At 62.1% G+C, this 9,845-nt stretch overlaps 1 protein-coding gene across 1 annotated transcript in view; it reads right to left on the bottom strand.

The window, feature by feature from the left end:
* Nucleotides 1–4,936: 4,936 nt before the first annotated feature.
* LOC140410323 (ATP-sensitive inward rectifier potassium channel 10-like) overlaps nt 4,937–9,845 on the bottom strand; it is a 193,925-nt gene continuing 189,016 nt past the window's right edge. The window contains exon 2 of the mRNA XM_072498317.1: nt 4,937–8,796. Within this exon, the coding sequence (XP_072354418.1) occupies nt 7,642–8,778 (1,137 nt within the window). The 5' untranslated portion in view covers nt 8,779–8,796 and the 3' untranslated portion in view covers nt 4,937–7,641. The remainder of the gene's footprint in view (nt 8,797–9,845) is intronic.

The raw sequence follows: 9,845 nt of genomic DNA, 5'->3' as shown, positions 1-9,845 counted from the left end.
GCTCTCTCTCAGCCCCCCGCTCTCTCTCAGCCCCCCGCTCTCTCTCAGCCCCCGCTCTCTCTCAGCCCCCCGCTCTCTCTCAGCCCCCGCTCTCTCTCAGCCCCCCGCTCTCTCTCAGCCCCCCGCTCTCTCTCAGCCCCCCGCTCTCTCTCAGCCCCCCGCTCTCTCTCAGCCCCCCGCTCTCTCTCAGCCCCCCGCTCTCTCTCAGCCCCCCGCTCTCTCTCAGCCCCCCGCTCTCTCTCAGCCCCCCGCTCTCTCTCAGCCCCCCGCTCTCTCTCAGCCCCCCGCTCTCTCTCAGCCCCCCGCTCTCTCTCAGCCCCCCGCTCTCTCTCAGCCCCCCGCTCTCTCTCAGCCCCCCGCTCTCTCTCAGCCCCCCGCTCGCTCTCAGCCCCCCGCTCTCTCTCAGCCCCCCGCTCTCTCTCAGCCCCCCGCTCTCTCTCAGCCCCCCACGCTCTCTCTGTGCCCCCCCCGCTCTCTCTCAGTCCCCCCAGCTCTGTCTCAGCCCCACCCGCTCTCTCACAGCCCCCCCGCTCTCTCACAGCCCCCTCTGCTCTCTCACAGCCCCCTCTGCTCTCTCACAGCCCCCCCCGCTCTCTCTCAGCCCCCCCGCTCTCTCTCAGCCCCCCCGCTCTCTCTCAGCCCCCCCGCTCTCTCTCAGCCCCCCGCTCTCTCTCAGCCCCCCCGCTCTCTCTCAGCCCCCCCGCTCTCTCTCAGCCCCCCGCTCTCTCTCAGCCCCCCCGCTCTCTCTCAGCCCCCCCGCTCTCTCTCAGCCCCCCCGCTCTCTCTCAGCCCCCCCGCTCTCTCTCAGCCCCCCCGCTCTCTCTCAGCCCCCCCGCTCTCTCTCAGCCCCCCCGCTCTCTCTCAGCCCCCCCGCTCTCTCTCAGCCCCCCCGCTCTCTCTCAGCCCCCCCGCTCTCTCTCAGCCCCCCCGCTCTCTCTCAGCCCCCCCGCTCTCTCTCAGCCCCCCCGCTCTCTCTCAGCCCCCCGCTCTCTCTCAGCCCCCCCGCTCTCTCTCAGCCCCCCCGCTCTCTCTCAGCCCCCCTGCTCTCTCTCAGCCCCCCCGCTCTCTCTCAGCCCCCCCGCTCTCTATCAGCCCCCCCGCTCTCTCTCAGCCCCCCCGCTCTCTTTCAGCCCCTCCGCTCTCTCTCAGCCACCCCGCACTCTCTCAGCCCCCCCGCTCTCTCTCAGCCCCACCGCTCTCTCTCAGCCCCCCCGCCTCTCTCTCTGCCCCCCCGCTCTCTCTCAGCCCCCCCGCTCTCTCTCAGCCCCCCCGCTCTCTCTCAGCCCCCCCGCTCTCTCTCAGCCCCCCCGCTCTCTCTCAGCCCCCCCGCTCTCTCTCAGCCCCCCCGCTCTCTCTCAGCCCCCCGCTCTCTCTCAGCCCCCCCGCTCTCTCTCAGCCCCCCCCGCTCTCTCTCAGCCCCCCCGCTCTCTCTCAGCCCCCCCCGCTCTCTCTCAGCCCCCCCGCTCTCTCTCAGCCCCCCCGCTCTCTCTCAGCCCCCCTGCTCTCTCTCAGCCCCCCCGCTCTCTCTCAGCCCCCCGCTCTCTATCAGCCCCCCCGCTCTCTCTCAGCCCCCCCGCTCTCTTTCAGCCCCTCCGCTCTCTCTCAGCCACCCCGCACTCTCTCAGCCCCCCCGCTCTCTCTCAGCCCCACCGCTCTCTCTCAGCCCCCCCGCCTCTCTCTCTGCCCCCCCGCTCTCTCTCAGCCCCCCCGCTCTCTCTCAGCCCCCCCGCTCTCTCTCAGCCCCCCCGCTCTCTCTCAGCCCCCCCGCTCTCTCTCAGCCCCCCCGCTCTCTCTCAGCCCCCCCGCTCTCTCTCAGCCCCCCGCTCTCTCTCAGCCCCCCCGCTCTCTCTCAGCCCCCCCGCTCTCTCTCAGCCCCCCCGCTCTCTCTCAGCCCCCCCGCTCTCTCTCAGCCCCCCCGCTCTCTCTCAGCCCCCCCGCTCTCTCTCAGCCCCCCCGCTCTTCTCAGGCCCCCCGCTCTCTCTCAGCCCCCCTCTCTCTCTCAGGCCCCCCTCTCTCTCTCAGCCCCCCCCCTCTCTCTCAGCACACCCGCTCTCTCTCAGCCCCCCCGCTCTCTCTCAGCCCCCCCGCTCTCTCTCAGCCCCCCCGCTCTCTCTCAGCCCCCCCGCTCTCTCTCAGCCCCCCCGCTCTCTCTCAGCTCCCCCGCTTTCTCTCAGCCCCCCCGCTCTCTCTCAGCCCCCCCGCTCTCTCTCCGCCCCCCCGCTCTCTCTCCGCCCCCCCGCTCTCTCTCAGCCCCCCCGCTCTCTCTCAGCCCCCCCGCTCTCTCTCAGCCCCCCAGCTCTCTCTCAGCCCCTCCGCTCTCTCTCAGTCTCTCAGCCCCCCCCCCGCTCTCTCTCAACCCCCCCGCTCTCTCTCAGCCCCCCCGCTCTCTCTCAGCCCCCCCGCTCTCTCTCAGCCCCCCCGCTCTCTCTCAGCCCCCCCGCTCTCTCTCAGCCCCCCCGCTCTCTCTCAGCCCCCCCGCTCTCTCTCAGCCCCCCCGCTCTCTCTCAGCCCCCCCGCTCTCTCTCAGCCCCCCCGCTCTCTCTCAGCCCCCCCGCTCTCTCTCAGCCCCCCCGCTCTCTCTCAGCCCCCCCGCTCTCTCTCAGCCCCCCCGCTCTCTCTCAGCCCCCCCGCTCTCTCTCAGCCCCCCCGCTCTCTCTCAGCCCCCCCGCTCTCTCTCAGCCCCCCCGCTCTCTCTCAGCCCCCCCGCTCTCTCTCAGCCCCCCCGCTCTCTCTCAGCCCCCCCGCTCTCTCTCAGCCCCCCCGCTCTCTCTCAGCCCCCCCGCTCTCTCTCAGCCCCCCCGCTCTCTCTCAGCCCCCCCGCTCTCTCTCAGCCCCCCCGCTCTCTCTCAGCCCCCCCGCTCTCTCTCAGCCCCCCCGCTCTCTCTCAGCCCCCCCGCTCTCTCTCAGCCCCCCCGCTCTCTCTCAGCCCCCCCGCTCTCTCTCAGCCCCCCCGCTCTCTCTCAGCCCCCCCGCTCTCTCTCAGCCCCCCGCTCTCTCTCAGCCCCCCCGCTCTCTCTCAGCCCCCCCGCTCTCTCTCAGCCCCCCCGCTCTCTCTCAGCCCCCCCGCTCTCTCTCAGCCCCCCTGCTCTCTCTGTGCCCCCCCAGCTCTCTCTGTGGCCCTCCTGCTCTAACTGAGCCCCTCCGCTCTCTCAGCCCCCCCGCTCTCTCTCAACCCCCGCCCGCTCTCTCTTAGCCACCCCCCCGCTCTCAATGAGCCCCCCGCTTACTCCCTCACCCCCCTCTTCTCTCTTCCCTCTCTCTTGCCCCCTCTCTCTCTATCTCTCTCTCTGTCTCTCTCTCGGTCTCTCTCAGCCCACCCCTCTCACTCTTGCCCCACCCTCACTCTCGCACCTCCTCACTCGCTCACCCTACCCTCTTCTCTCAACCCTCTCTCTCTCGCTCCCGCACTTTCTCACACCTCCTCACTCTCACGCTCCCCCTCTCTCCTGCTCCCCCTCTCTCCTGCTCCCCCTCTCTCTCTCCCTTCCCCACCTCTCTCTCACCCCACCTCTCCCTCGCCCTACCTCTCCCTCGCCCTACCTCTCCCTCGCCCTACCTCTCCCTCGCCCTACCTCTCCCTCGCCCTACCTCTCCCTCGCCCTACCTCTCCCTCGCCCCACCTCTCTCTCGCCCCACCTCTCATTCGCCCCACCTCTCCCTCGTCCTACCTCTCCCTCGCCCCACCTCTCCCTCGTCCCACCTCTCCCTCGCCCCACCTCTCCCTCTCCCTCGCCCCACCTCTCCCTCGCCCCACCTCTCCCTCGCCCCACCTCTCCCTCGCCCCACCTCTCCCTTGCCCCACCTCTCCCTCGCCCACCTCTCCCTCGCCCACCTCTCCCTCCCCCACCTCTCCCTCGCCCACCTCTCCCTCGCCCACCTCTCCCTCGCCCACCTTCTCCCTCGCCCCACCTCTCCCTCGCTCCATCTCTCCCTCGCCCCACCTCTCTCTCGCTCCCCCTCTCTCGCTCCCCCTCTGTCGCTCCCCCTCTGTCGCTCCCCCTCTCTCGCTCCCCACCTCTCCCTCACCCCACCTCTCCCTCGCCCCACCTCTCCCTCGCCCCACCTCTCCCTCGCCCCACCTCTCCCTCGCCCCACCTCTCCCTCGCCCCACCTCTCCCTCGCCCCACCTCTCCCTCGCCCCACCTCTCCCTCGCCCCACCTCTCCCTCGCCCCACCTCTCCCTCGCCCCACCTCTCCCTCGCCCCACCACTCCCTCGCCCCACCACTCCCTCGCCCCACCACTCCCTCGCCCCACCACTCCCTCGCCCCACCACTCCCTCGCCCCACCACTCCCTCACCCCATCTCTCTCTCCCCCATCTCTCTCTCCCCCACCTCTCTCTCACCCCACCTCTCCCTCGCCTCACCTCGCTCTCACCCCCCTCGCTCTAGAGTTTACAGCGCAGAGGGAGGCCATTCGGCCCATCGAGTCTGCACCGGCCCTTAGGAAAGAGCAACCTACTTAAGTCCATGCCTCCACCCTATCCCCGTAACCCAGCAACCCCACCCAACATTTTTGGACACTAAGGGCAATTCATCATGGTTAATCCACCTAACCTGCACATCTTTGGACTGTGGGAGGAAACCGGAGCACCCGGAGGAAACCCACGCTGACACGGGGAGAACGTGCAGACTCCGCACAGACAGTGACCCAGCGGGGAATCGAACCTGGGACCCGGGAGCTCTGAAGCAACTGTGCTAACTTCTGCTACCGAGCCAGCTCCCCCCGCCCCCCACCATCTCTCTTTCTCTCTCCCCCCCACTCTCTCTCTTGGTGCCAGTGCTCTCCCCCCCCCCACTCTCTCTCTTGGTGCCAGTGCTCTCTCACCCCCGCTCTCTCTCCCGTCTCCCTCTCCATCTCTCTGTCCTTCTCACTCCTCTCGCTCATGCACATACAAGGCCAAAAATGCCCATGCAATGACTTCAGCTTCACACATATCGCGATTAATCTTTTATTGTGCTTGACATTTTTTTTTTTTTGCGCGCTCCATCCAGTTTGTGAAGGTATGTGACATTCGGAGCGTGGTGTGGGAATATTCCTGTCAGTTCAAACAGCTCCTCGGAATGTCCAGGACTCCGTTGTTGAGTTTGCGACTGTCTGCCTCTCTCCACCTTCACATGGCTCCCAGGTTGGCGAGCAGGCCTCGATTTGGCCCTCGGGGGAAACTTGGCCTTGCCCCACACAAGCATTGGAAACAGGGCCCCACATGCAGTCAATTTTAGCACAAACACTATTCCGACATAGTACCATCTCCGGTTATGTGATTAATTGGGAATTTATTGCACAGTTTAGTTGTAAAGCAGTTATTTGTCGCCATTGATGCTCTGGCGCCGTCACCCTGAACAGGGAGCTTGTGGCAGTGCGAGAAAGTGGGGGGCGGGGGGGGGGGGGGGGGAGCTGTGGTGAATTGTATGCGGCACGAGAAATTCTTGGGCCTTTTACAACCCTGGTATATTTTCTGTTCCTCTCTCAATGTCAAAAAGTCATACATTCCACTGTCATGTTGCTCACTGAGCCCTATGCTGTAGGCCAGGCTAGCCTTTTGAATGCAGCAAGACCAGGGCATCATCCTGATTGGGGCTGAGGTGGGGCAAGCATACATTGATTCACGCAGGCACCATTCAGTGACGATCTCCAATAAGAAAGAGTCTCCCCCTTGACATTAGTGACATTCCCATCACTGAATCCTCCATTATCAACATCCTGGGGGTTACCATTGATCAGAAACTGAACTGGACTCGCCACATTAATACCGTGGCTACCAGGGCAGGTCAAAGGCTGGGAATCCTGCGGTGAGTAACTCAGCTCCTGACCCCCCAAAGCCTGTCCACCATCTACAAGGCACAAGTCAGGAGTGTGATGGAACACTCTCCACTTGCCTGGATGAGTGCAGCTCCAACAACACTCAGGAAGCTCAACACCATCCAGGACAAAGCAGCCCCGCTTGATTACACCCCTTCCACAAATATTCACTCCCTCCACCACCGATGTGCAGCCTCAGCCGTTTGTACCATCTACAAGATGCACTGCAGTAACTCACCAAGGGTCCTTAGTCAGCACCTTCCAAACCCACGACCACTACCATCTAGAAGGATGAGCAGCAGGTGTGTGCGGGCTACATTGGACAGGTCAGCGAAGATAGGGTGCATGGCGGGCAGAATGCCCACACATTCTCTGCTGACAAAACCCTCCTCTCACTGAATGCTTGTAGTTGAATGGAGCTGAATGACGATTGTATTTGAATTGAGTGGAGCAATTCAGTTCCTTGTGGGGTTAATTGCATAGTTCTTTCCAAGGTAAGACATGAGCCTGATGGGTGAATGGTCTCCTTTCTGGGTGGTGAATCTCTGTGAATGTCTGTATTTGAATTGAGTGGAATGATGGGTGAGTTTGACTTGAATCAAGGAGGGGTTGCGAATTGAATAACTCTTTTTCAGGGAGATGTCGCAATGTTTGATGACACTAAAGGCACCATATCTGTGCAAAGTTATTGTTGCATTCCCTTGGTGGAGGAGGGGAAGTCTTTGATTGCCCATCCCCTGCCACATACCCTTCGTTCCTTGGCTCCCGTATTCCGGACCAGGATCTGACGTGACTATTCTCTCCCAGAATAGATTTGGGTAGAGCGTCTGTAATGTGGGGAGGAGAGGGTTATAGACTTATAACGACACACAGAAGGCCACTCGGCCCATCAACTCCATTTGTCATCTTCCCCACTTGCCTGGGTGAGTGCAGCTCCAACAATACTTGAGTAGCTCGACACCATCCAGGACAAAGATTGCTACCCCTTCCATCAACATTCAGTCCCTCCACCACCGATGAACTGTGGCAGCCGTGTGTACCATCTACAAGATGAGGAACTCGTCAAGGTTCCTGAGGCAGCACCTTCCCAACCCACGACCACTACCATCTAGAAGGACGAGAGCAGCAGATGCCTGGGAACCCCACCACCTGGAGGCTCCCCTCCAAGTCACTCACCACCCTGACTTGGAAATATATCGCCGTTCCTTCACTGTCACTCGGGCAACATCCTGGAACTCCCTCCCTGACAGCACAGTGGATGTACCTACACCTCAGACTGCAGTGATTCAAGAAGGAAGCTCACCCCCACCACCTTCTGAAGGGCAGTTAGGGATGGATAATAAATGCTGGCATGGCCAGCGACACTCCCATCCCATGAAGAAAGAAAGCAATATATCCTCTCCTGCATCTGTGTCTCCCTCATCCAACCTGCCATGATCTTGGGTCCCTCAATAAAATCTCCCCTCAATCGCCTTTGATGCAAGGAAAAAAACCTCCCACCTAAGCTTGTAGCTCAAACCCCTCACCCCGGGGACCATATTGTGAGATCTCCCCTGCACCCTGTCAAACAAGCTTCACATTCCCTCGTAACTTGGTGGCCCTGAATGGACTCAGTAATTCAGTTGCGGTCTAACTAGGGCTTGATTAAATGGAGGGGGAGGTTCGTGAGGTGGAATTGAGGGGTGGAGTCTCCATGTGTGTCTCTGGAGTTCTCCTCCACCCCCAAGACATTCCCTCGGAGAGGAAGAGGAGGACCCCATTGGGGGTGGGGCGGGGGCGGAGACTGTACTGGTGCCTCGCATGCCCACCTCGCCGCCCCCCCCCACTCCTCGCTCTGTCGTCAGACGTTACTGATCTTCATATTCCGCGGGCTGGTGTCCTTCCTGGAGGGCGCCCTCAGGGTCTCCTCGAGCCTACTTTTCTCCGAGTCGCCACCCCCGGGCCAGGAGGACTCGAGCCCCCCCGAAACCTTGGCCACTCGGTCGAAGGTGGCGAAGTCTGCCACGTACTTTCCGCTGGGCGAGATGGAGATGGCGGGGCAGAACTCGTAGCCCCAGAGGATCTCCTCGGGCAGGTATGAGGTGCGGACCTGGCACATGGCGCTGGTGGACTCCACTGTGCCGCTCAGGATGACCACCAGCTCGAACTCCTGGTCGCGCCCGGGCGCTAAGGCTGCCTGCCGCAGCGGGCTGCCCTCGTCGATGAGGTGGTAGAAGGTGAGGGGCAGGATGAGGAAGGGGCTGTCGGTGCCAGCATCCACCTGGAACTCCACGTTGACCTGCTGCAGTCGGAAACTCTCCCCCTCGGCCGCCCGCTGAGCCCGCAGGAGCTTGCCCGCCACCTGGCAGCCCAGCAGGAGGCTGGTGCGCATGTTGGCTACCCTGATCATGAGGCAGAGCTTGCCATCGCGGCTGGACACCACGGCATGGTGGCTGAAACGCACGGTGCCTGCCCGTTTCTTGGGGCGGGCGATCTTGGCCAGGAAGGTGCCCGTCACGAAGACCTCGAGCAGACTGGTGACGATCAGCTGACCGATGAGCAGCACGATGGCCAGCGGGCACTCCTCCGAGATGTAGCGGTAACCATAGCCGATGGTGGTCTGCGACTCCAGGGAGAAGAGGAAGGCGGCCGTCAGAGTCTGCATGTTGGCGACACAGAGGGTGTGGTTGGCGCTGGGCTCGGGGGGTGCCGCCATGTCGCCATGCAGCAGCGCCACCAGGTACCAGGCGAGCCCAAAGAGGAACCAGGTACCCACGAAGGTGGCGGAGAAGAGTGCGAGCTTGTAGCGCCACTTCAGGTCAATGAAGGTGGTCCAGAGGTCCTTAAGGTAGAGGAAGCGCCAGTCACGCACATGGTCAATTCTCACGTTGCTGTGCCCATCTTTTGTCATCACCCTTCTGCGCTGCCGTCCAGTCCTCAGCAGTGGCTGGCTGTCTGTCTGTGTCGTCTGGGAGAAGAAGACCTTGGGGGATGCCATCTTGACTTGACCTTTGACCTGCAGAAGAGAATGTTAGGAATTGCATTAGCTTCAAGATAGATAATGGTCCAGTGTAGAGGGAGCTTTACTCTGTGTCTAACCCCGTGCTGTACCTGTCCTGGGAGTGTTTGATGGGGACAGTGTAGAGGGAGCTTTACTCTGTATCTAACCCGTGCTGTACCTGTCCTGGGAGTGTTTGATGGGGACATTGTAGAAGGAGCTTTACTCTGTATCTAACCCCATGCTGTACCTGTCCTGGGAGTGTTTGATGGGGACAGTGTAGAGGGAGCTTTACTCTGTATCTAACCCTCTGCTGTACCTGTCCTGGGAGTGTTTAATGGGGACAGTGTACAGGGAGATTTACTCTGTATCTAACCCGTGCTGTACCTGTCCTGGGAGTGTTTGATGGGGACAGTGTACAGGGAGATTTATTCTGTATCTAACCCGTGCTGTACCTGTCCTGGGAGTGTTTAATGGGGACAGTGTACAGGGAGATTTACTCTGTATCTAACCTGTGCTGTACCTGTCCTGGGAGTGTTTGATGGGGACAGTGTACAGGGAGATTTACTCTGGATCTAACCCGTGCTGTACCTGTCCTGGGAGTGTTTGATGGGGACAGTGTAGAGGAAGCTTTACTCTGTATCTAACCCCGTGCTGTACCTGTCCTGGGAGTGTTTGATGGGGACAGTGTAGAGGGAGCTTTACTCTGTATCTAACCCTGTGCTGTACCTGTCCTGGGTGTGTTTGATGGGGACAGTGTAGAGGAAGCTTTTCTCTGTATCTAACCCCGGCAGCTGTCGGTGGGGGGGGAGAGAATGTAACCAGGTGGATTGCCACCCAGTGCCGTTTGAAACTCAACGACCTTCACTGGGTAGTAGGGCGAGTTCGAATCGGTCCTGCCTGCCACCCTGGGCCACCCCCTCCCCTGCCGGTCCTGCGATTGGCACCGCACTCCCCAGCACAATAGCGTGCCTGTGCCCCAGTACGGCTTTGAACATATCTGTGCTGTAGAGGTTACGGGGATAGGGTGGAGGTGTGGGCTTAGGTAGGGTGCTCTTTCCAAGGGC

Source organism: Scyliorhinus torazame, chromosome 4, assembly GCF_047496885.1.
Source record: "Scyliorhinus torazame isolate Kashiwa2021f chromosome 4, sScyTor2.1, whole genome shotgun sequence".
Lineage (NCBI taxonomy): Eukaryota > Metazoa > Chordata > Chondrichthyes > Carcharhiniformes > Scyliorhinidae > Scyliorhinus > Scyliorhinus torazame.
The sequence above is the reverse complement of the archived record's forward strand: the minus strand, read 5'-3'. Positions and strand labels throughout refer to the sequence as shown.